This window comes from Danio aesculapii, chromosome 20 (genome assembly GCF_903798145.1).
Source record: "Danio aesculapii chromosome 20, fDanAes4.1, whole genome shotgun sequence".
NCBI lineage: Eukaryota > Metazoa > Chordata > Actinopteri > Cypriniformes > Danionidae > Danio > Danio aesculapii.
In genome coordinates, this window is record NC_079454.1 from 33,103,445 (window position 1) to 33,130,188 (window position 26,744).

At 34.8% G+C, this 26,744-nt stretch overlaps 2 protein-coding genes across 8 annotated transcripts in view; one reads left to right on the forward strand and one right to left on the reverse strand.

Annotated features, from left to right (window-relative positions):
* Nucleotides 1-1,383: 1,383 nt before the first annotated feature.
* On the reverse strand, nt 1,384-9,447 carry cep57l1 (centrosomal protein 57, like 1). Of its 4 annotated transcripts, none has more exons than XM_056481411.1 (11): nt 9,329-9,447; nt 8,600-8,780; nt 6,691-6,867; nt 6,463-6,584; nt 6,224-6,340; nt 6,005-6,082; nt 5,812-5,904; nt 5,612-5,683; nt 4,253-4,482; nt 4,010-4,154; nt 1,384-1,861 (listed from the first exon to the last, which is right to left on the reverse strand). In XM_056481411.1, exons 1-11 carry the CDS (start codon nt 9,347-9,349, stop codon nt 1,613-1,615), a joined length of 1,485 nt encoding a protein of 494 aa, XP_056337386.1. In that variant the 5' UTR covers nt 9,350-9,447; the 3' UTR covers nt 1,384-1,612. The 4 variants fall into 4 exon arrangements, with proteins under 4 accessions (XP_056337386.1, XP_056337385.1, XP_056337384.1 ...); XM_056481410.1 differs by having other exon boundaries at nt 6,691-6,870; XM_056481409.1 differs by having other exon boundaries at nt 8,600-8,786.
* Nucleotides 9,448-12,378: 2,931 nt separating this feature from the next.
* sesn1 (sestrin 1) overlaps nt 12,379-26,744 on the forward strand; it is a 68,490-nt gene continuing 54,124 nt past the window's right edge. For all 4 annotated transcript variants that reach the window (XM_056480710.1, XM_056480711.1, XM_056480712.1 and 1 more), the window contains exons 1-2: nt 12,379-12,462; nt 13,019-13,339. In XM_056480710.1, the coding sequence (XP_056336685.1) occupies nt 13,061-13,339 (279 nt within the window). In that variant the 5' untranslated portion in view covers nt 12,379-12,462; nt 13,019-13,060. The remainder of the gene's footprint in view (nt 12,463-13,018; nt 13,340-26,744) is intronic.

Consider the following 26,744-nt stretch of genomic DNA (forward strand, 5'->3'; position numbering starts at 1 on the left):
TCAGAAAAATACATTATTATGAGGACAGCATTGGCTTGACACTCTGAAAACCAGTAGATAACTTATCAAATGTATAAAAGGGAAAAAAAATGATATAATCAAGACTAAATAGCACTGCAGTGTATTTATGTTTCCTGCATTCAAATGAGTTTGTACAATACAGATTTAATCAGTAACGTGTCACAGAGCATAATCCAATAAGACCGTCTGAACAAAACAGGCCATCCTTTCTACTCGGTTACATCTAGAATGCTTAGTTTTTCTACATTATTTAATCATTTTCTATTTGTAAACTGCTCTGCAATACCTTTTGAATAATTTTAAATATAATACAAAGTAATATGATTACTTATTAAAAATATTTGAATACAGTCAGAACAAGTATGTTGCTTTGTATTTGCATAAACATGTTGCGCTGAATGCTTGAACATTATTTCACATCTATATAAAGTGGAAACTTGCATTTAATTAGCTTTTCAAGTTTGTAAGTTTACATTTGTTATTTCATTTGATGGTTTCTCAGGGTGTAAACCACCACTATGTTGTAAAAAGACCAAATGTTGAAGAGCAGGTCGATTTTGTTGTGGAAACACTGGAGGAAACAATGTGCCAGCTGACCAAATGTCATAAGAAAGAAACCACACAAAAGCTGATGGTGCAGGAACACTCGTTTTACCTTTCCTGGTGTTATGTTCACACACGTTTGAGTCTGTGAAATTAATAAAGTTTTTCTATTTAAGCGAATGTGTGAAATCAGTGTTACATATAGTTGAAGTCAGAATTATTAGACCCATACATAATAGTTTTAATAACTCATTTCTAATAAGTGATTTCTTAAAGGAATCTTTGCCATGATGACAGAACATTGTATTTTTCTAGATATTTCATCATGATACTGGTATTCAGCTTAAAGTGACATTTAAAGGCTTAACTAGGCAGGTTAGGGTAATTAGGCAAGTCATTGTATAACGATGTTTTTTTCTGTAGATAATCAAAGGAAAAAAAACAAATGCTTAAGAGGGCTAATAATTTTGACCTTAAAATATATTTATTAAAAAGTTAAAAACTGTTTTTATTCCAGCCAAAATAAAACAAATAAGATTTTCTCCAGAAGAAATATTATTATGGGAAATTATTATATTATTAATATAGGAAAAATTGCTTGCTCTATTAAACATTATTTGGGAAATAATAATAATAAATAAACCACAAGAGTGATAAATAGCCAATAATTCTGACTTCAACTGTATATCTTATAATATTAAAATAATTTAAAAATGTACTATTTTGATTAAAATTATTAAATTTGAAACAATCGGATCCTGAAAAGTCACCCGAGATCTGCATATTTTCAACTGCATTTCAAATGACTAAAAAGCCATATTTAAAACATGTAAATATTTTATTTACAAGGTGTTTTTCAAACAAAAAAAATATGAACAGAAATAAAATCATTTAAAAATTAAATTAATTAAAACCACATTTAAGAGTACAACCTAATCCTGCATTTAGATGCATATGAATCAATGTTTTCTGAAGACAAAGATGAGCTGTCATTCCACTGCCCTTCTTATTAGTCCATTACTTGTATGTGTGTTTTTGAACAATATACCTATGTTTCCCATGTGATGTCTTGTCTGCGGAGGCTGGAGCACAATTTTTGGGTCTCTTTAAGAAGCTTCAGGGACTCTTGACCACTCTGGCTCTGTTTTGGTCCCGTGCTGGATGAAGCTTTGACTGGAGATGGTGGCAATGGTTGTACCCCACTGTGTGCCCTGGATTTGTTCTCTACACTAGTGGTCCACTGTGGCTTCTGCTGCTTCTGTTTAGGGCTACAGGATGGCTGGGATAATTTCTGGACCTAAAGGAGTATAGATTTAAACATTATACATTTAAACACAGGACATTAAGATGTTCATCAACAGGCATGTTTCCATCAGAAATTTGTTTCACATTTTTGCAGAATTTTGTAAATTACAAACAACAAACTATTGTAGAATTTTGATGACTCCAAAAACCGATGGTAATTCACACTAGCCCTTTTGGTCTGCACATGGGCTGCCTGAAAAGAGCAGTGGTGTAAATTAACAAATTACAAATACTCAAATTACTGTAATCGAGTCCCTTTTTTCAAGAATTCTACCTTACTAAGTAGTTTTAGAAATGTGCACTTTCACTTGAGTATGTTTTAGTGCTGTATCTGTAATTTTACTCTACGATTTTCCTTTAACCTGCAGTCACTACCTAATTTTTTACTTTTATTTATTTTTTTATATTATTTGATTGGCTAGAATAATCTGTCCTGTAATTCCCATCCAATCAAATCATGTGTAGAAAAAAATGCATCTACCTCAAGAAACTTTAGCTTTATAAATGCAGCAAACGTACAAGTAAAGTCCAAGAAGACAAAATCGTTGCGCACAAACACAATATTTGAGATACTGTTCAGATGATGATGATGTCTAATGCAGTGTTTCCCAACCCTGTTCCTGAAGGCACACCAACAGTACACATTTTCAACCTCTCCCTAATCAAACACACCTGAATCAACTTATCATAACATCAGAAGAGACTTCAACACCCGAAGTTAATGGGTCAGAAAAGGGAGACATCCAAAATATGTACTGTTGGTGTGCCTCCAGGAACAGGGTTGGGAAACACTGGTCTAATGTATGAGGACTGGAATCACCAAATGGCCTTAAACAATAATTAAATGCACTACAAAATGTTACGTTTTCACACAAACTACATGTAAACGCATTAACCTTTCACAGTGTAATACTCACTACTCTTGAGTACTTTTAAAAAGGATATTTCACTTATACTTTGAGTAATATTTACAGCATATGCTTTTACTCTACTTGTACTACATTTTAGGCAAGTAATGGTACCTTTACTCCAGTATGATTTTTCAGTACTCTTTCCACCACTGGAAAGAGTTGTCTGGGGTGCGGTTTGTGTGATTTCCAGTATCGTACACGTCAGATTTGAACAAATCACACCAAATCACAGAAGTGAGCCACTATAAATCGCATATTAATTGGTCAAACAGTGAATTTTTGCAATCACTCACTCCCTTCTGTCATAATAAACTCAGACAAGTTCCGAAACTGTCACTAAAATCTCTGTGATTGAGAGCAAGAAAAGATTAAAGGGTCAAATTAAATTATAAACAGCAGAACATGACTTTTCTTGTTTGAAGTTTTACATTTATGACAAATAGTCTCTGCATTGGCACAAAACGAAAACACAATTTCATAGTCCAAAGTTCAAACTTGAGGCATCCAAGCAGTGGTGTCCAGCCATTTTGTGTCTCCTCCCAAGCTATTGTTACCTAGCAACAGCTTTCACTGTGATGACGCAAATGTCATTTTAAGAACCAAAATACACTGTGTGAACACACTCCAGCGGGGGCAGGGTAGGAGGGGTCAACCAAACTCTGGTAAGAACCAACCAATCAAAACTGTGAAAGCACCCTGAATGTTATATGCGAATAAAATTCTTCTGTTTGCAATGAGTAATTACAAAAATCATGGTTAGAGATATAGGCAAGTTTACTTATGTAATGGCTAGTGCATTGCCTGAAATACATGTACATAAGACAAACAATAAAGCCAAACTGAGATTCTACTTCATGTCTGTTTCCATGTGTTGGTTAATGGAGCCATTATTCTGTTACTTAGAAAATAACACTCCCATAATTGCTTTGGTCTTTAACCAGTTATAGAAAACACTTTGGTTCTCTGGTCCAGACATAGCATGTCATTTTTAAAGTATTAGCAGATGATTTCTACATATGCAAGCCATGTGACCTGTAAATGGGAATTCAAATTGCCTGAAAAATTATCTCCTGCAAGCCTAAAAACTTTTGCAATATATGGGCGTTATACATTTCTATTTCCACTAGGTGTATATATTAAATTAGCGGAAGATTAATGTAAACTTACCTAATGATTCCTACAGGGTGTCAAATGCAATTATTAGCTAATAGAATAAAGCACAAACTCACTGTTTGCTGATGTTTGCGCAGTTTGGAAATCTGAGCTGCTTTTTCCTCCATTCTCTTGACCAGACAGTCCAGCTCTCGCTCCAGATCATCTCGAAGCTCTCGCCTAGTGGTCTCATCAATCTGCTTGACAAGCTCCTGGTGTTCACTGTCACAAACACATGCAAACATTTATAAAATCCTGTCTTATTCTACCCATAAATGCATTTCAACAGCACATCTTTAACACCGGATGGAGTTACTCACAAGCTCATCTGTCCTAGTTCATCCTGCAGTGCAAGCAAGAGTTCAGAGAGACTACCCAGTGTGGAAGCAGATCTGCTGGGGGAGGATGGAGGTCTGTGATGGGTGCGTTGCTTTTCAGAGCTCGACTTCTGCAGAGCACTCATTCTCTCGCACAGACGTGGATTCCTGTGCTTCATCATGTGCAACACACTCTGAACATTGGCATTGACAGAGTGGCTGGGACTGGTTGACTAAGAGAATATTAAAATTAAAAAAATTATGAATTATAATGATTTAATAAATTTATATGAATATGAACAAAGAATTCTTATTATTTTTATTCAAATATAAATGGCAATTAAATGTTTGAAAAATTAGTTTATTCTTTCTTTTCAGTTAGTCTGTTTATTGTTTGTGTTGAAATGTAATTTACATTTCTTCTACATACTTTGTTGGCAAAGCTGAATTTTCAGCATCATTGCTTTTCAGCACCACAGGGTCCATCATGTAATGTTGATTTCTATGAATATGAATGAATAGTTTTTATTATTGATTTACTATTTATTTTTATTCTTTAATTAATATTATTGACCAATGTTGTGTTTTTCAGGATTCTTTGAGGAACAGAACAAAATAAATATACATTTTTTTATTATTTTAATAGAATTATACGTGTCTGTATTGTCACTTTTGACATTCTTGTTAAAAAGAGGAACTAATTCTTTAAAACATACTTTTGATTAATTCAATGCATCCATGTTGAAAAATAATAACATAATCATGGTTAAAAAATAAAAAGTTACTTCTGGTGCATTTTAATTCATACTTAAAAGAATTAATTCATTCAACAACAAAAAAATAATTAAAATCTAATCAAACCATTATATATATATATATATATATATATATATATATATATATATATATATATATATATATATATATATATATTCTCCGGTTTCCCCCACAGTCCAAAGACATGTGGTACAGGTGAATTTGGTAGGCTAAATTGTCCGTAGTGTAAGTGTATGTGAATAAGTGTGTATGTGTTTCCCAGTGATGGGTTGCAGCTGGAAGGGAATCCGTTGCATAAAACAAATGCTGGATGAGTTGGCGGTTCATTCCGCTGTGGCGACCCCAGATTAATAAAGGGACTAAGCCGAAAAGAAAATGAATGAATGAATGAATGAATGAATGAATGAATGTATATGAATGTATATATATATATATATATATATATATATATATATATATATATATATATATATAGCATTTTTATCAGTGATTTTAAATATCTAGACTAAATATAATACATGACAACCAAGCTGTGTAACTGTTAACCATCACCCATTTCCATTGAGTCATGGTGAAGTTACTTACTGTTCCAGCCACAAAAGGGAGGCGTTTAGCCTTCGGAGCAGAGACTGCCTCCACCTTTGCTGAAGGGGACTTCTGAGATCAAATAAAAGAAAACACACCACAGTTCACACCACTGACCAAACAATGCATCCGTAATATTCTGTTCTGTATACATACTGCCACCTAGTGCTCACTATACATTTCTGCATATAAAGTTGTACCTTCCACGAGGCCTTGTCTCTCCTTTTTTTCTTGCCTTTAGGTTGAGTCGCAGCAGAAAGGGAGAGGAGATTATTTTCAAGCTCTCGCTGCAACTGATGGCAGAAAAAACTAAATGATGACATCACTGCATCAATTCCGTAAACCACTTTTTAATGCAAGATTTTATTCATAAATTTCATGAAAAAAAATTACCTCCTCCGCTTTTTCCTGCACAAGTTTACGCTCATGCTCTTCCTTTAAAAGTTTCTGTTCTAAAAGTTCAATCTTCCTCTGTAGATGAAAGACATCAAATCAAATGAAAGACAATTCTGCACATCATCAATACATTTAACACATATTGTATATACAAATATTACACAAATATTAGACAATATATAGCCCAGAGAGCCATATGGCATCATATCTGTGTACCTCAGCCACAGACTGTGTATTGGTGAGTCTGAGATACTCCTTTTCCAGTCTTTCCAGTTTATTGAGCTGTGCCTGGATTTGTGGGTCTGTATGTGTGCTTTCCTTAGGCGGATAGTCCTAAATACCAAAACAGTTGAAGAAAAGTTTCTGCACAATTAGTTTTTTAAATGAGAATTTGTAACATTTGTTCAAACTCCTGGAATATCCAAAAGCTCTACTGGCTTTATGCTTTCACTAACCTGTCTGTCTGTGTGAGTAATTATGTCTTTCTCTGCACACTCCACCATTCTCTTCATATAGTCGAGCTGTTTTTCCAGTAGAGAGCAGCGCGTTTCTGCTGAGTGAAGCTTTGAAACCAGCACTGAAATGAAGAGACATTTGCTACTTAGAATATATGATTTTTTTTTCCATTTTATACTTTTCAGTAAAATTGAAAGTTGATCAATAACTGCTGTGCAACAGGTTACCTTTCCTCTGTGTTGAGTCATTGTCCTGCGTGCTGTGCTCTGGTTCCTTCGATGCAGAAACATCCTCCTGGTGTCGAGTAGTTTGAGAGAAGTGCTGGACGTTCTTTACTGCATGAACTCTGTCCAGTTCCAAGCGTCGCATCTTCTCCTGCAGTGTTTTCAGGGCTGCGATCACTGCTGCTTAGAAAACAAACAACCAAACAAACTTACATTGGGTCTTGGAGTTTATCTTCACTCACTTTGGTACATTTCTCAAATCACTCTTAATATTTGCAAACCAGTCAGTGCATTTCTTTAAAAAAAAAAAATTTAACATTTACAAAAAGCACCACACTGGATTACCTGCCAAAATCTAAATCCGTACTGCATCTCTCAATCAAAATGTTAGCCATGGAGAGACATAAAAAAGTACTTTAAAATTCCAGCTAATATCACTTTGTTCTCACCTATTGCTTTTATCCCTGATTTCCCAGTATCTTTGCAAAATATTGGTCTTTCAAATGGGTCCAGATCAGGGATTCTAAAATTATCATGCCTCTTTACAGACAGTACACTTAAATCTTTCCAAGAAATTTCCAACCACTATAATATACCACAATCTAATTTATTAAATACCTTCATCATTTCACTAAATCTTTGTGAGTTAAGGGTAAACTGAGATTTGAACTTGCAGCCATAGAGCAAATTGTAAAGAGCAGTTTTTCGATAGGACTAATATCCAAAATATATAAAGCTCTATCTAACTCATGCACTTCTTCCTTTAAGAGTTTGAAGAGTGTGTGGGAAAAAGATTTGGGTCACGAAATTGAAGATACAGATTGGTCTGAAATATGTAACAATTTGTCATCTAAATGTACCAGTAAATGTACCAGTTTATCTTACACCCTTACGTCTGAAAAAGATTTACAGAACTCCTCTGATCATCTTTGTTTTAACTGCAAAAAATGCAAGGGAACATTCTTTCACTGTTTCTAGTAATGTGACAAAATCACCTCTTTGTGGAAGAGAATGCATAATGTTCTACAAGGACTCTTTAAGATAACATTTGCTTTTTCCTCTTGAATTGTATTTGTTATATGATGGAGTAGAGAATGTGTTGGGCTCCCACACCAAGCATTTGTATTTAATTTTGGTTTATCTGGCAAAGAAATGCATATTTCTATTGTGGTCATCTCCTCAGGCACTTTAAAATGTGATTGTCTCAAGTATGTATGCTATTTCCACTCGAGAAACTCATCTATGACATACATCAAAAGTTCAATGACTTTTGGCAGCTATGGACACCTTTTTGGCACTACATTAATAATTTCTCCAGCTTTTCTATTCTATGGTGGTGCATATTTTAGCTCCTAGCATGACTGTATTATCCTGTTTATTTGTTTGTATATTTCCCTTTTTTCTACTGTACAGCTGAGACTGTATTTGTATGTGCTCATGTATTAAAATAACTGACGATTAATAAAATAAAAAATGTTAGCTATGCTGTCAGTAAAACAGTGCACTGGTGTAATTTATTCTTATGCTTAAAAAATGGTTGAAAATGCTTTTTTCTGGATGACATAATAATCAAGTGGGCTTCTGTAATATAAAGCATTACAGTAAATATAGAGTATCCCAGTTCTGTCTACTAATGGTTTTTATGATAAAGAGCCAATCTAATGCTTTACAAGCTATATTTGTGAAATTCAAAATTAACCTGTATAATTTATTTATTTATTTTGCGCACACACACACAATTCTACATTTACATTCATTGTTCATCTTTAAAAAAATATATAGAACTGATGTTATATCAATATCTATGGAATCAAATTAAGAACTTACATCTAAGTGAGACCTTTGTGAATCAGAAATAAGATATCTGACTGTAAATAAATAGTTATATGGTCATCTTTTAAACTCAAATCACCTCTGCTTCCAGCATCAGGAACTTTCTGATAAAGCTGTGGGCTGATATCCTGCAAACCTGAGCTCTTTCTGTTGAGTGGATGTGTGTCTGGGTTCATATACAAAGGTCTTGACATCTTCTCTGGTGGCTGATAAAAACTGCCAACATAACTCTGTTTGGACGGGGAGTCCAGATTAAAACTCTGTAACTCACACACACACACACACAAAAAAAAAAAGTTAGTTTATAGATTATTTACTATGTCATGGTTGGAGGAAGGACAATGATAATACTGTTCTATGGTTAATAATAGTTTACATATATAAAACATAAAAATTAAACATATATACGACACATATTCTTTCCTGAAAAAAGTTGAGAGTAAAAAGTTTGTTAAAGAATAACGTACAATTAGCCTAAATGGATAGGCAAGAGCCACTGTTTACATTTAATGTAAATTAACGTACAATAGCTAAAATGATTAGCCATGCTAACTTGCTGAATAAACAGCAGCAATTAATCAAAATTAGAAACATTTCCTGGTTTATCAAATAAATGACTGTGTCACAACCTAGAAAGCTGCATGCTAGGCTACATAAAAACGTTACGAACCAAAAACTGCCTTTCCATGATGCAAAATGTAAACAAGCTAACTTAAAAGGCTAACGACTGAAATATCCGTTTAAACATCGATAATAGTTTTAACAACTTCAATATATAATAACTACTTAGCATTAAGTATATAGCTACCTGATCTCTAAAGTGATCCATTTCGAATAGGTTTCCTCGTTATTTCTGAATAAATGATGTGTTGTTCACGGTTGTTCATCGTGCAGATGAATTAGCTGTGAGTGTCATCTTGAGTAGCCCACAGCGCCGCCCCCAGTTTCAAATTTCCCTCCTCTTTTACCGCCCTTGTTCATGCAGACGTTCAGCAGGATCCTAAAATAAAAGGAAAAAGAAACGTATAAAAGTTATAATAGTTCCCATTATAGTAATAGGTTTTAACCATTTAAAACAGTACATTCAATGGTTTAATTTGTGTTTTGGGACTATTAGAATGTAATAGTATTAGCGTTAAAACCAATACAATTCCCATTATACAGTTTTTTACTAATTAATTTTGATGCATTTTCTATTGTGCACATCATAAAAAGAGATTGCTTTGCTCCAAACAGATTGCATTTTTTGTACATTAATTCAATCTAATATGTAGCCTACATTTCTCTGTGGTCTCCCACATTATCAGTTGGTAATGTAATGTTGCCTAAAATGTATTGTATTACTCTGTGCACTGTACAGTAGTCTTAGTTCATTGTTTAAGTCATTGAATGTAAAATGGTTCATCAATGGGCTATATGCACAACTGGTGTTTTTCAGCTAATGATAAACTTCCGGTGAAAGCTTTTGTGACTATTTTCAATTTCACAAGGTTCCTTTTACAGCAGAGATGCCAAAACTAGGGCCTGCGGGGCAGAGTTGGCTGTTTGTATCCTTTGATTTGGCTCGCCAGCGGGAAAATTATTAGGAAGGGTTGGGGAATGCCTTTAACAGAAATTCTCATTTATATTTGAATGTTACCTTTTGTTTCTTTGTTTTATTGTTGAGCTGCAAAAAAGCAAACTGAAAATAAATGTTTCAATTAAATGTTGTAAATGCATTAAAAAAAAAGTACATACTGTCACTTAATGAATAGGGACCAAAGCAGAGGATCAAATGAAGGCAAAGGCAGGCTCAGCATGTATTTCGCTCAGCTCAGTGTATTCGGCTTTGAACTCCATTGTTTTAAAAATTGATATTTCTAATGGTTTTATTGTAATAAGTTTGTAAAAATATTATACATTTTCAAAAAATTTAAATTAAGTATTTTTCCCCATTTATTAATAAATAATATAAGATAAATTAGGAAATTACCCATGGCAACTTTAATGTAATACAGTTTGCTATATTTACTTTCGGCCCACAGCTCTCAATCAAACTTGTTTTTTGGCCTTTCATAAGAAAAGGTTTGGGCACCCCTATTTTACAGCATTGATTTTGTAATGTAATTACAATGGATTCAGTTAAATAGACTTAAGTATTTAATTTAATTGTTCAAGTGTAAAATGAGATTAAAGACCATGTAACAGCTAGCACTGTCAGGAACAGCAGGAAGCACAGAAAAGTCGAGCACAGAAACTCCATTGAAAATTTTGGGGTAAAATAAACTGTCATATTTTAAAGACATGGCGGGGGAACTGGAATTTAATGTAGTCCTTCTTGTCTGGTCTGAAACCCACTTCATATCATATATCTTTCAGGCATTGAAGATTACTGATGTTTTAAAAGAAATCAGACCTTAAACGTGGCAATTTTTTAATGGAAAGACAGTTCACTGGAAAGAAGCGCTGAGGCTGGCTGAAATTACAGTTTTTCTCAATGGCTTTGGTGCATTTCTCAGAACACTATTTACATTTGCACAACAGTTAATGTATTTCTCAAAACAATTAGTACAAACTGCAAAACCTAGTTGATAACCTGCAAAAGGTGTCACTTGCTCAAAATGGCTCATTCCTCAAAAGCAAGTATTCATGTCACTGAAAGTGTCAGTGTCATCAAGATGAAAAGTCCCGACACCATTGTTTATGAACAAGATAATCAGATGGCTTTGTCATGTTTTCATTATGACAGTTTACTCTGTAAATTTTTTTTCCAATGCAAAAAAAGTCTTTTGGTGACACATCCTGAAAATGCTCAAGACAGCACCATATACTGTTTGTACAGGCATTTGAAAACTACAGTAAAGTTAGACATCACTAGATTTAGTGAGGTATCTGAGTACAAGACACTGAATATGTGTGTTTCGCGTTTTTACTGTGAATTCTAATTTAATGTAAAGTCCTTATGCAAATACCCTATTTGTCATAAACTGTCAAGCACTGTTTATATCTCTGTTTGTCTGTGTTTGTCCTTCTGCAGTAATTTTGCTTTTTGCCTTTTCAATATCAAAATGACCCTGTAATATATTTTTGACAGACCAGTGTAAAAATGTAACTGAATCATATACAGTATCTTTCTGCATTTCAGTGGTGTCCATGCTATATGTACCTACAATCTGTATAATTTGTATCAAATCGTTATTCAGACAGACAGACAGACAGACAGACAGACAGACAGACAGACAGACAGACAGACAGATAGATAGATAGATAGATAGATAGATAGATAGATAGATAGATAGATAGATAGATAGATAGATAGATAGATAGATAGATAGATAGATAGATAGATCAGGTTATACGTCTACCTGTTATACGATTTTTTCACACAATAATACAAAATGATGCTTTCATACAATAACACAAAAAAAATCAACAAAGAATAGTAGAAAGCTCATATTTGCAGAACACTACGATGTGCTATGCTACGACATAGGTATATATCTATTCTGTTTTTAGAGGTTATATATAGCTGACATATTTTCATTGAATAAGACAGATAAATATCTGGTGAAAGCTTTGCATTAATCATAAGGGTTTTGAGATAAACAAGTGGTGGCGGGGCCCCTGCAGTTACCAGCGTTTTCCTAGGAACGTTGGTATTTGTAGTTCAATTGTATTTGCGTCACCTAGATAACGTTGACATTAGCGTATTTCTGGACTACAATTCCCTGGTTATTAGTATTGGGAGGCGCGGCTTGAGAGGAACTCCTTTCTAATCGTTGATTGGTGCGTTCTGAGTTTGTCTACGCCTATTCCTTCCTACCTAGAACACTATTGGACTGCTCCTCCTGTCAATCAACTGCTAACACAAGCCGCTGTGCAAAAGGCTGAAGTCGACTGAGAAGGAGCGCTGGAAGGTCTCATTCAACGGCAGCAGGGACGACTAGAGAGAATGTGAATATAGTAAGTAATTTTTTCTTGACACGTTTTGCATATTAATTTTTTAATGGAATATGTTTATTAATTACTCACCATGCCAGCTCTTTTTTTAATTGTGTAGTCTGTAATGGGATATTTGTAATATACCAGAACTTGATTAAACGCCATTCAACGGTTTTCTTTACAATGTGTGTACTGTATACTATGATACTGAGTGTTTCTTTGTTAAAATAACAAGTTTTTATAGAAGACTATGGGTAATTATTTCACTAGACGCTTGAATTTGTCATTACTTCTGTTTAAACAACAGAACACTGAAAAAACCCAGGCAACTTTTGTTTAGTTTTGAGCTCATATAAACACAATGCTTATAATGCCATCCCTGCTTAAGACATTTTTTTGAGGGATTTGCAGAATTCCTTTCCCAGCTTGCAGCAGGAAATCTTGTTTTAACTATACAATTTAATTTGGTCTCTCTCTCTCTCTCTCTCTCTCTCTCTCTCTCTCTCTCTCTCTCTCTCTCTCTCTCTCTCTCTCTCTCTCTCTCTCTCTCTCTCTCTCTCTCTCACTCATGGCTCAGGCTGTTAGGTGTATAGTTGAAGAATAGTAGACTGTTACAGTGATGGACGTGAGAGATGCTGCAGGAAGATGGGATGCTTTGAGCAGTCGAGACTCGAGCTCCAGAAACGCAGCGATGGAGCTCATTCACCAGGAGGTGATCAAGAAGATAGAGTCTATTGGGCCAATGCCAGACCCTCAGTGCTCTTCTCCTCCTCCAGCCATGGATGACAGCCTGTCCAGTGATCTCAACGCACTCCTGGCCCATGTCCTGATGCTCTCCAAAAGGTGTCCTTATGAAGATGTCCGGGAGAAATGCATATGCTTGCTCCAGAGGGTTCAGGTAGGTACTTCAAAATTAAATAAAATTATTTTAGCACATCACATGGTATTGGCTTATAGTGTTATTTAGGCATGGGATTATAACCATTTTCAAGGTATATTGGGTTTGCAAAAGATCAAGGTTTTAAAACCACCAACATTTTCTGTTATACCGTTTCTACAGTATATGTAAGGTTTTTTTTTTTTTTAACTTTTCTCTTTGTTTTTTTATGACAACAGTATCTTCAGCAGAAAATATATCCAAAGATACTGTTTTCAGTTGTAAAAAAATCTGTGTTTTTGAAACAAATGAAGACAGGATAAGTCAATAATTTATTTTAATTATTCAGCCTGACATGTTTAGCGCTCTAAAATATTTTAAATGTTTCTCAAAATAAAATATATTGTGTTCAAAGTGGAAAAAGTTGTAGTCTTTTTACCCCGACATTGAACATATTTTTATAGCAGTAATCACAAAACTGTGAAACCGTGATATTTTTATCCAAGGTTATCATACAGTCAGAATCTCCGGCCCATGCCTATTGTTAGTATAGCAGCTATTGAGTTAAAATGAAAGTTATATTGATTATGTGTTGAACAGTAGCATAGACTTTATTAATTCGAATGTGTCTTTTAAAAAATAAGAAAACTTGCTCACAAAAATTTTTCTGGCATAAACTGTAAATGTACTTAATTTATCCAGACAAAGCCCGATGCATTTGTATTAAAAACATGGCTGCTGTGTAAATGTACATGTGTGGAAGTTGTATAAAAATGATTTATTTTTTACTTTTTAGGAAACACATTTTGCAGTAAAAAATGCTCAAATTGCAATAAATAAATACATTTTTTTTTTCTAAATAATTTAATATTTTTAAAAATATTTTTTAAACACTAAACTTTAACTTTAACACATTTTTTAAAAGATTTATTTTAGGCCTTTTTAGATAGTAATGAGACAGGAAGCGAAGTTGAAGAGAGAGAGAGGGGAGAAAGGGTTTGGGAAATGTACCTCAAGCCAGGATTCGAACTCGGGACGCCTTGACATGCTACTGCTTCACATGTCGGCGCGCTAACCACTAGGCTATTGCGTCGACAAACTTTAACACATATTAAAGTTGTAATTTCTTGAATAATGGAATTTTGCTTGTTCAATATACTTTTTGAATCTTTTTGAATGTCTTTTTTACCTGGATTCTTAAGCAGGATCTCCATAAAATGGTTGTTTTGTTTTCAAAACCTTATCCGGTCATCACAAACATCTGGAAAAGGCATGAAAAATGGTCAGAAAGTGTGACGGGTTGCTTATGATTAAACAGGGAATTTGCTTGTAATAACAAAGTGGGATTTTTTTTGTTTGGCTCTACCATAATTAATGTTCTCCTGCAATCCCATGTTGTTTTTCATTCAGTTTCAGCTATTTTAGCTTTATTACAGCTTGAAGGTAATAACTGCAAGCGAACATGCTGCAGAATATTTTATAAACCTTTGATAGACAAGAGATGATGAAGAGTAGCAGTTACTATGTTTGTTGTTTACACAAGTATGTGTTTGTTTATGCGGGATTGTATGTGCGCCACGGCTTAAAATAGCCCTGCCCGGGATAAGGGAGCTAGGGCACCGGGTCATTTCTTACAGTATTTGAGGGTTTTAGTGTCAGAGGGTTCAGCAGGGGGGTCATGGAGGATCAGGGGCTTCCCTTATTCACAGATGATCTGTAAAGGTTGACCAATATACATAAATACATTTGGCCTATTCTTTACATTTAATGCAACTTGCTGTTTGTCATCATAGTTTATTTGGCTGTAATCCTTAATATTGTTCTCCTAAAGGTTTTGCATTAGAAAACTTTTGATGTCAGAATATTAGCATGTACTTGACGCCGTTTGCTTTGTTGGTGTTATATTTTCAGGATCAGCAACTTTGGTAATTAACACAGAAGTGTGACTAATTAAGCTAGAATGTCACTTCACTGTGACCTTTACAAAAAAATATGCAAAGACGTGCAGTTGCATGCAAGCTTTAGATCAAGGATATTCAGATATGTGAAATCTGCAGTGTCATACTGAAACTCTAAATTAATTTGTACATAGCCAGCATATTAATTGCAACCAAAGTGTCTTATTTAATGTTTCAAAAAACTAATGGTTCAATAAAACTTCACAATATGTGTGAAATAACTTTCCATCAGCTTAAGTTATTTTGTATTTAAAAATGAAAATATATTCTTTCATTTTTAAATACAAAATCACTTAAGCTGATGGATTCTGCCCTATAAAATATATTAAAAGATTAGTGAGCATACAAAATTGTATTATATTGTAATTATATTTAAAAAATTATATATTTTAACAGAAAATTTTGTAATGTGCAATAGTTTGATTTAGTAGTTTTGAGGATTGTGGCAAGATATTGTATTTTGTGGATTCCTCAAAAGAGTTTTTAAAAGTCTTCAAATTATTCTTGTTGTAAAATTGCCTGACAAGATGTTTCGGTATTTAAATTATTGTTAGACTGAATTTGTGATGCATGCCTTGTCTTCCGCAATTCATGGTGCAAATTAGAGCTGCACAATATATAGTTTCAACATCGATATCGCATTATGCGCATCTACAATATTCACATTGCAAAGATATGCAATGTCCAGTCTGAATTATAGTTGACCAGGAGCTACAGAATTGTATTTAATCTCTGTATTTGTATGGAATTTATATGATTTATGCAAAACAAGATTATTTCACTTACCCCAGCAAACATTTTTGAAAAGATGTCTAATAGACATCTAATAGAGGTCTAAACATAGTCGTCTTGGCTAAAACTTACCAAAATTTGGGCTGTCAGTGAAAATCTAGTAGACGTCTAGGAATAGGCCAAAACTAGACTAGTCATCAAATAAACAGAAACGAATGACTACACATAAAGTCTGTTTAATCTGTCTATTTGATGACTAGTCTTGTTTTGGGCTATTTTTAGGCAAAGTTTAGCCTTGTTTTATCCAAGCTGTCTACGTTTAGATGTCTATTAGACGTCTATTAAACACAAAATTGTTTGCTGGGACCCCACTGGCAAATAATTTCCTTAAAACTCTTAAAATTCACTTATTTCTTCTGACTGTGAAAGCTAAACAATATTTTTACTTGGTCTAAGTTTTTTTTTTGTTTTTTTGAGTGGAAACAAGACAAATCAAAGTAAGTAAAGCATTTTTTTGCATTGTGATTATTCATTTTCTGTACCTGAATACTGTTAGACTCCCTAGAAAACCATCAAATAGAGCTATTCAAACCATCTTCTGAAACTGTAATTATATCGCAATATTTGATGAATACAGAGCATCTTTAAAAATGGAAAGATAATACATTTAAATGCATGCAAATTATTGCAAATATTTTATAAATAAAAATGTTTATTTAATATTTTCCCTAACATAAATTTGGGCTACTAATATTTGAACCATTATTGTACGTTATTTTGTTAGATAAGCTCCAGATTTAGGCGACGCGGTGGCGCAGTAGGTAGTGCTGTCGCCTCACAGCAAGAAGGTCGCTGGTTTGAGGTCACTGGGTCAGTTGTCGTTTCTGTGTGGAGTTTGCATGTTCTCCCCGCATTCGTGTGGGTTTCCTCTGGGTGCTCCGGTTTTCCCCACAGTCCAAAGACAATGTGAATTGGGTAGGCTTAAATTGTCCGCAGTGTATGTGTGTGAATGAGTGTGTATGGATGTTTCCCAGAGATGAGTTGCAGCTGAAAGGGCATCCGCTGTGTAAAACATATGCTGGATAAGTTGACGGTTCGTTCCTCTGTGGTGACCCCAGATTAATAAAGGGACTAAGCCGAAAAGAAAATGACTGAATGAATAAATGAAGCTCCAGATTTGTCTTCAGTATTGACTAAACTAATGTATATGCACAAATATAACACAAAGCATCCTATAGAAAAAGTTCATTTAAATGAGAGATTTGTGGGGGGTGTACTTATATATGCTGAGCACTGTACATATTCTAATATATGTAAAAAATACACATTTGTTGCTTTTATGCTTGAAACCCTTTGTAGATTTAAACCGAAATCTTCTGTTGATGACTCTTCTGCTGTTAATGAAACCCCCTCTCTTTTAGATGTTTGTTTTCATTTGTGATTTGTTAGATGACAGGGTGTTCATCCCATGTTTTGTGTTGACCTTTTAACCCATTCTGCTTACTGTATCAGCGGTAAGCCGTCTGCTCTGATATCCGGAATTATGGGATTCAAGGGACTGTGACAAATGAGGCCACAGCAGCAGAGAGAGAGAGAGAGAGAGAGAGAGAGAGAGAGAGAGAAAAATTGACCTTTGATCCAGTGAGCACCACACAGATGCCAGTAGGCGTAGACCCACTCAGGATGTGACCTCAGAAAGCAGTAATCCAAGAAAAAAAGAAATGATTACTGGTGTACCATTGTCATTGTGGTTGGTGCACTTGCTTAATAACACACCAACAGGATGTGCATTCTGGTTGTGCATCACACCTGAGTGACTTGGGCATTGTTGGTTGTGAGCGTTTTTATGTGTGTGTGTGCACTAATGCATGTTTCTGCAGTGATAAGCCCTTAGAAGCTATGGATAGATAGACAGATCTAGGTCAGTCTGAGTCCACTGTCTGAAAGGAGTTTTAGAAATTATGTAAGATGCCCAATTTTTTTAAAGTCTGTGTGAAATCAAAATTTACCATGTTTATTTTGCTAGCGCACATTGTTGTTCTTTAGATGTACAATTAATCAGTGCAAGTTAATCGACTGAAAAAAAGAATCTTCAATTAAAGTGTTGACTATTTGCTTCTGGGTTTGAAGTGTCAGTCCTTCTCTGTTGATGTCAGTTTGTGACATCACAATATTCTTAACCACACCCCTCTTACCGTTAATTTGCTTTGAGGGAATGATGCTCAAATAGAAAGCCCCGCCTCTACTTAATATTCCGTTTCAGTTATAACTGGAAGAACATCAACACACTGAAATAAAAGCCTCAGGAGCTTTCGGTTCACTTTTAGGCCCATGTTTTGTTCGATATGGCTCATTGTGTCACATTTATCATTCAAAAATGGTGCTTGTTGACTGTAAAGTAGTCAACTTCAGCAAATAATGGACACAAATGAGGATTTTGCAAATACTAAGTATTTACATGTTCCCATTTTTTTATTTAGGTATGAGCCCTGAAGAAAGATGCAGATTTCCAAGAATAATGTTACATATACAGTTTAAGGCTAAACATTTCCATTATATTGACATGTTTCAGAAAGGCGTAGTAAAATTTATTTGTTGCCCATCCCAGCTTTGAAAATGATTCCTTCCCTCGGGTCTTAAATTAGCTGTGGGCCTTGTGAGGATCATGTGGATGTGTGTGTCTGTGTGTGTGTGTTTGGTATGTGCATGGAAGCTGGGTGTCACCATGGCACTTGGCACTAGTTTAGTGAGCTGTGTGCTGGTAATGTTAAGTCTGCATGTCTGTATTCAAAGCTGAGGAACTCTTAGTAGCCGAAGATTTCTAATCCAGAGATATTTAATCCTCTTGTATGCATTATGAAAGCAGTGTTCAAATATATTATTCAGTTTTCATGCATAAGCTGGGCATTTTAGCACACTGCTACTGCTGATTTTTCGTTACTCTAGTTGTCAGTGTTACATTTCAGAAATCATTCTAACATGATAATTTGATAGATGTTTTAATTCTTGCGAATGTTGAAAACACTTTTTATTGTATGCTTAAACTATAATTTTGGCATCTGGCACTAAAGGCTCAAGCTTTTTTTTCTTTTGACAGGAAAGTTGGGGTAGAGACAGGGGAGTGGGATTGACAAAAGACTGTGAAATGGAAATCGAACTTGGGTTGCCATGAACGCTGTTCTGTCTTTTCCTCTTAGCAGCAATAATGACAACTGGAAACTTTGATTAACACTAAACAAACTGTTTACTGAAGTTGTTTGTTGTATACTAAAAACAGGAGCAAACTCCGAACACACACTGAGTCAGTCGCCAATAGTTACAGGGGCGCTCTCAGTAGTGCTAAGCATCCTAGGAATTCTGTTCCTAAAGTGGAACAGCATATATAAATGTCAAGTAAATGTTATACACACACGAGCCACTTTATTAGGTACACCTTTCCAACAGCTCGTTAATGCAAATTTCTAATCAGCCATTCACTCAATGCATTTAGTCATGTAGACATGGTCAAGATGATCTGCTGCAGTTCAAATCGAGCATCAGAATAGGGAAGAAAGGGGATTTAAGTGACTTTGAGTGTGACATAGTTGTTGGAGCCAGATGGGCTGGTCTGAGTATTTCAGAAACTGCTGATCTACTGGGATTTTCATGCATAACCATCTCTAGGGTTTACAGAGAATGGTCCGAAAAAGAGAAAATATCCTGTGAGCAGCAGTTCTGTGGGCACACATAAATATGATATTTATTACATTTATATAATATTTTCTACTGATATTTTCTTGGCACACTTTGGGCTCATTAGTACTTGTACTAGTAATTGTTATTATTTACTTCATGTCAACGCCACAGCCTACCTTAGTATTGTTGTTGACAATGTCCATCCCTTTATGACCACAGTGTACCCATCTTCTGATGGCTACTTCCAGCAGCACCATGTCATAAAGCACGAATCATCTCAGACTGGTTTCTTGAATATGACAATGAGTTCACTGTACTCAAATGGCTTCCACAGTCACCAGATCTCAATCCAATAGAGCACCTTTGGGGTGTGGTGGAATGGGAGATTCGCATCATGGATGTGCAGCCAACAAATGTGCAGCAACTGCGTGATGCTATCATGTCAATATGGACCAAACTCTTTGAGGAATATTTCCAGTACCTTGTTGAATCTGTGCCACGAAGTATTAAAGCAGTTCTGAAGCAAAAGTGGTCCAACCTGGTACTAGTAAGGTGTACCTTTTAAAGTGTCCCTTGAATATATATATATATAATTAAACTTATATATATGTTTCAATTCAAACTACGTAATTTATTTTTCCTTATCACTAGAGCTGGTGTAATATTAATAGAACAGTTATTAAAACCTTTGCAGTTATAATCACCATTACTTTTCATCCTTGGTGTAAAAGGAAGATAAAAAATCAGACATTTAATAATTGATGCAAAAACAGGGAATAAATATCTAATTCAAAAACATATATATATTTAGTATAACCACAATATTTCTTTACTCGTATAATCAATATATTTTAATATCTTTTCCACTTTTGCTTTTTGTAAATGAACACTTTTGCGAAACAGAAAAATCATCTGATGTTAAAAAAACTAAACTTTCTCACAGCAAATCTCATTAGCAGAACCCTCTCATTTATCAGCATACCATGCCTTTAGGATAATGTGACTAAAAAGGCCTTTTTATTACAAATACCCCCTCATTATTAACTATTTTATTGACATTTTAAATGCACTATGAGTTTGCAGACTGCAGAAAATGGCCAGAATTGCCTCACAGAGGGTTAAGTCTGGAGAAAAAACAAAGAATAAATAACCACTCTATTTCTACTTTACCTCAGAGAAAGAGAGAGAGAGAGAGAAAAGGAGTGGAAAACTATCTGCAGACTGTTTTCTCCCCTGTTAAAAGAAGGGGGCTATCATGACAGCATGGAACTCTGGAGCAAAACAACCCTATTGTTGGGGAGGGGGACTTGTTTGTGGTAACTGTGCTGAGGGGAGGGAGAAATCCTTAGAAACCTCTCTCAACTCTAGGAATTGAGGAATGGTTCTGCCCTTGAGGAATGACGCCTATTTGGATGTGAAAAATGGCTTAGTCCCAAAAAACATGTCTTATTTGGATAGAAAATGGAATGAAGCGCACACACACACACACACACACACACACACACACACACACACACACACACACACACACACACTCAGCAGACGACATAGCAACACACAGTTAACACACTTTGGCTTCCAAGATCGTATGCATATGTGACATTTTCCCTCCCCTACTGGTTAGGTCTGGAGTTTTGTAAGCGTTGTTAATGCTTTTATGAGAGCACTGCTAATGCTACTTCTGTTGATCTGCACAAACACCTCATAAAATAACGATGAGAAAAGGGGTCTGAATGAAAAGCAGAATATGTCGATGGCAAAGCTAAAAATGTGAAGGATACAAACAGAAAGAGGAGGACAAAGCAAGGGAACAGAATTTCTTAGCGTGTTGGATGTTATGCTGTGTATAAGGATCAGATTACAGCCCATCTGTTGTTGATTAATATGCATGGATGCATGTAAAGCTCTGCACATGGATCCACACAGTATCTTACTTTCACATTTGCACATTATAGTAAGTTTTTCACAAGAACATCAATTATGTTCTTGTGGTTGGGAGGAGACTTAATGTTTTTAGGTTAAATCAAATGTTTGCAGCAGGGTTGACATCTACTCAAAATGGCAGTGCAATCACATCATGGATGTTACATAAAGGCTGTGTTTGGCAATTGGACACTCTGACAATACTGTGGCGATCTGGTGATTTGGCAAAACCAAAATTTTCCCATAATGTAATTTAATGAACGCCAGATGGCGCCATTAACACGTTATAAACTTGCATACTGATTTGACTGCCTTGAGGTTGGGACGGCGGAAATTTCCAGCCCTTGACTTTACTGCTGGAGTCCAAGACAAGAATCGGGATTATATTTCTAAATGGATGTGTGTGTAATACTATTAGCATTCACATTCATCTCAATAAGTCTCTCAGCTGGCAGAATTGATGCATTGAGGAAAATGATGTAATGTCTTTGCTGATAGACAAGGCCTTTGCTATACAATTCTGCAATGTCAAAGGGAAGGGAAAATTTACATGCATGTAATGTTTTTAAGTGCAAAGACAAAAATATCACATTATTAAAAAACCTAATGTATAATGTAATTTTATGAAGTTTTTGCTGTGCACAAAATCTTGCTGTGATTGAGGTTGCCAGATTGTGGACCAACTGAAGTGAGTCTGACAGTTCAGCCTGAAGGCTGATTTAAAATGTATTCTGAATAAAAGTATTGATATACAATATAAGGAATATTTTCCATATTATGAGGAGTTTTTGTTCTAACCAACCCCTGGAGAAAAAAAAAAAAAAAAAATATATATATATATATATATATATATATATATATATATATATATATATATATATATATATATATATATATATATATATATATGTGTGTGTGTGTGTTTGAAAGGGTTTCCATTTCTTGCAGCTGAACAACAGAAAACTGACAATGATCACCTCAGGTAAACCTCATGTGCAGCAGCAGTGTGAAATGATATGATAATAATATGAGTTTTAATGCCATTTTACATGACATTTATTGCCATATTACTCAAAGCAGCAGCAGAAAGTTTACATTGGATCTTGAAATTGAACTTTACAACTAAACATATCAATGATTCAGCATCTACATTTAATAATATTAAAGATGTTTAATATGTATTAATTAGGTTATATACCTTACCGTTTCATGAGTGAGTGTATTCTGTGCTTCTGAATGGCTGTATTTAAATTTCTGTCATGTTTCATCTGGTGCAAACAGCCAAATTGCTTACCACTGCAAATCTCGTCATGTAGTATGCTGTTAGGACACAGGGTTACAATGTAACCTACTCACCTAATGTTTACATTCTTAATATTTATGTTATTTGCTAATTAATAACCTCACGTGGAACTCTAAATTTGCATCTTATTTCGGATTCTGCTTCTGTCCACCGGAGGTCGCATTTCGGTCACGGATGCATGCTTTCAAAGCCTTTCTGAATCAATGAATGAGTGAAATATGCGGTTTTCCAACAAGGCAACCCAGAGTGCTTGAATATAATTGGCTAAACTGGCATTGGCTGGATTAAAGGATCCAAAACAAAGACAGCCGTTCCGACACGTAAAAGACATTTTCAAAGCAGATTATCTGACTTCAGCATTGTTTTTCAGATAAACAAGAATGTTCCCTCTGCATGTTTACATATCTGAAAACATATTATGGTATTTATATGCTTTAGAAGAGTCAAAAACTAGCTTTCACTAATTTGCGTGTTTAAAAGAGAAAACACTGTTCAAACACATCATCATCAACATGTTCTGGACCCGTTTATTGTCCTGAAAAGTACCACACTGCGATAGCCACCCATCCATAAAACTACAAATAAAGCTTTTCCTCTGTTATTTGAAGTGCATGTTAAACCCAGGCAGCTATAATTTAGTTTTTACAGATGCAAGCATCTCCATCATCTAAATGCTTCTCAATGGACTCTTCACATTCAAAGTGGCCTTTGAGTTTCTATGAGACTAATTGATTCAGGTTGTTGAAATAAAACTCTTTTTTTCTTCAAAGATCTAAAATGGTGCAACCTTGAAAATGAAGCCTGCTGTTTAACTGCTTTCAAGCTGGAGACTCTGAACTTGTCAGATGACCACAAAATTGATAAACCAAACCACCTAGTTCTCAGCTTCAATTATGGCCACATCCGGACCACTAAAAGTGTTTTTTTAAAGAGGGGGTGATTTTTAGATTATGAATTTCTGCAAATAAAAAATGCAACGTGAGCCACCACACGTGTTAAAGAACCCACGTGTAACCAGACTCAAAAAAGGGAAGTGGCATTACTCCTGCAGAAATGAAGGTTTTTTGTGTGTTGTTATAGAGCATAAGAATGTCATAGGGTTAAAAAAGGAAATCAGAGGGATGTGAAATGGAGAACAGAAATAGACTGAGTTGCCAGGCGAAGTAGAAGAAGAAATCTGCTTGAATATTGGAGTTTCGTTGAACCAAAGCCTAAAAATAATGAAACCGTTTAACTTTATTGCATCATACGTGACACATTCTCTCAGTACCATCACTTTTGGTAACATCTGCCTTAATCCCAGTATTTGAGGATCAGACCTTACTTCCTTTATGGAAGCAATTTCTCTTTCCTGTGTAATATTATTTTCATGGGAAAATTATAGAAAGAGACAATGGCAGGTGTAGAATGGAAAACTCTCTTCATCGTAACTAATCCCTCTACAAATGAGCATCGTTTTCCATTGAGTTGGACGAAAGGATTTGCAACAGCCATTGTGAAGTCACATTTTTATGGAATGCTGTAAGTTGTGAATTTGTTTCATGCACAAAATAAAAAAAATAGCATAAAATATTTGCAAATAAAACACGGGTTACAAGAGAATAGAATTTATTACTTTCTGGGAACCTAGCATGATATTTAAATGATAAAACATTGATTCTTCAAGCTGAGAAATCACTTTTTTTTCCTAGATTGTCATCCAATCACATTAGGGCTGCACGATATTGGAAAAAACTGATATTGCAATATTTAATTTTTTTCATGATAGATATTGTGATGTGAAAACAGTTACACAAGATAGTTTGAATAGCACTATTTGACTATTAGCACTATTTGTTTTCTAGAGTGTCTAACAGTATTCAGGTACAGAAATGGAATAATCACAATGCAAAAAATGCTTTTCCTACTTTGTCTTGTTTCTAGTTGAAATATCTAAAAAAAAAAATTAGATCAAGTAAAAATATTTTTTGTTTTCAACTTGAGAAATAAGCCATAATTAAATAAGTCAACATTAAAAGAGTTTCTTTCTCCAGTAAATAAGTAAAATTATCTGCCAGTGGGATAATTAAAAAAATGTGTTTTCACTTTGAAGATATTTGGACTAGAAACAAGACAAAAATGGCATAAATTGTATAAATTTGGTTTAAGAACAGTAATTAAATACAATTCTGTAGCTCCTGGTCAACTATAATTCAGACTCAACATTCATGTGTTGCGATGTGACTAATGCGAATGCACACACTGCAATATCAATGCTGAAACAATATATTGTGCAGCCCCAAATCACAGCACCTTTTTTAGGCAAAATCACATGATTTTATTTGGTATGTGTTTTCATCATGCCAGTATTTCTGAAACTTTTTATTTGCCATCCCCATTGGAGGTTGGGAAGGGTACTTACACCTCACCTGTCCTCAGTTTCCCAAACAAAATGCTAATGACCAGGGCTTCAAGTGTAACTGTAGATTGACATAACATCACATTTTAAAAACATAACATCAAATAGCATAAAAAGGGTCAAGTATAATAATAATAATGCATTAATGTTTGCGTTTTGCCTCTGATAACATCAAATACCTAAACTGACAAAACAAAATGTGAGGGGCAAAAGTTCTTGGCACTTTCCAAAAATGAATAATCTTATTCACCATTTTAGTGGCTGCAAACAGCATGTTTTGTAGTACACACTTTTTGTAAATGATGCTAGGCTTGATTCTTTTATTCTCAAATCACACTCTGCGTTAAGATGAGACCTGTATTTTGTTTTCAGTGAAGCAACAGCATTTTTTCTTTCATTCCATAGTGCAAAATTGTATACCCACTTACCACTTACTACCTCTCCACAATAAAGGTTTTGTTCCGCTTCAATTAACATTCCAATGTTAAATCATTCTTGTAAACTGCTTCAATGTGGCATTTTTTTAGTAGTCTGATGTTTTTTTGTAAAGTAAGGCTTACATTTAAATGTGCCATTATTTTGTTTTGAATGTTGAAGAATAAATATAGGAATTAACAGAGATGGGCACAGAAATGACCAAATTTTCTCCTATTTGTTGCACCCCTGCATGGAGGAATGCTGATTTATGCACATGCAATCTTTTTATTGGATTATAATTTTATCCTTTCAGCTTCTAGTTTGATCTTTAAATGTATAAATCATTACTTTTTTGTTTCCTCCTTCTTTCTTGGTGTTTCCAGTCAGCATTTTTTTTATCCAATATCCTAAATCTCTCATAAAAAACATAACTATGGAAGCATTAGTCACAACTCCTGGCCAAACATGGGCAAAAAGCATGCCTGTTGAGAAATTGTGAGTGTTTACATTGTGCATTGGTGTTAGTTTAATTCACCCGTTAATACAACTAGTGCAACAAGCCTTTCATATTACAGTCAACACGTCAATTATCGATGCATTATGCAATAGTGTCTTCTTTCTTGTTTCGATGTGATGCAGGCCTCAGTGTTTAAGCATCTCAACAAATCTTCTGATGGATGCTCTGAAAAGCTTGGCGTGTTTTCTTTGATGGATATGTCACGTTTAGCCTTTCACAGGTACAGAATGTACGTTAATTGAAACCCAAACAGCTTGGCATGTCTGGAAGCAACAGATCACTGATGTCTGAGGGAGTAAGAAGCTGAAATATGACAGAAATGAAGTCAACAAAGATAAAAGGACATGCTCATTCATAAGTAAACTTTGAGCGGTGGAATGTTTAGAAATATAAAAAGGGTTTGAAAGGACTGATAGATGAGTTACATCTAGAGAGAGATAGCGAGAGAAGTGAGGAGTGAAAGGAAGAACAGAAAACAGGGCTATCAATTTCATAACCTGGAC

Bases quoted from the DNA above. Each gene is read 5' to 3' on its own strand.
- cep57l1 (XM_056481408.1), bottom strand. From the start codon at position 9,349: ATGGATCACTTTAGAGATCAG. The intron at 6,341-6,462 runs GTTAGTGAAAGC...TTTGGTATTTAG, and splicing joins TTACTCACACAGACAGACAG to GACTATCCGCCTAAGGAAAG. The intron at 1,862-4,009 runs GTGAGTTTGTGC...ATACTCCTTTAG, and splicing joins TGCGCAAACATCAGCAAACA to GTCCAGAAATTATCCCAGCC.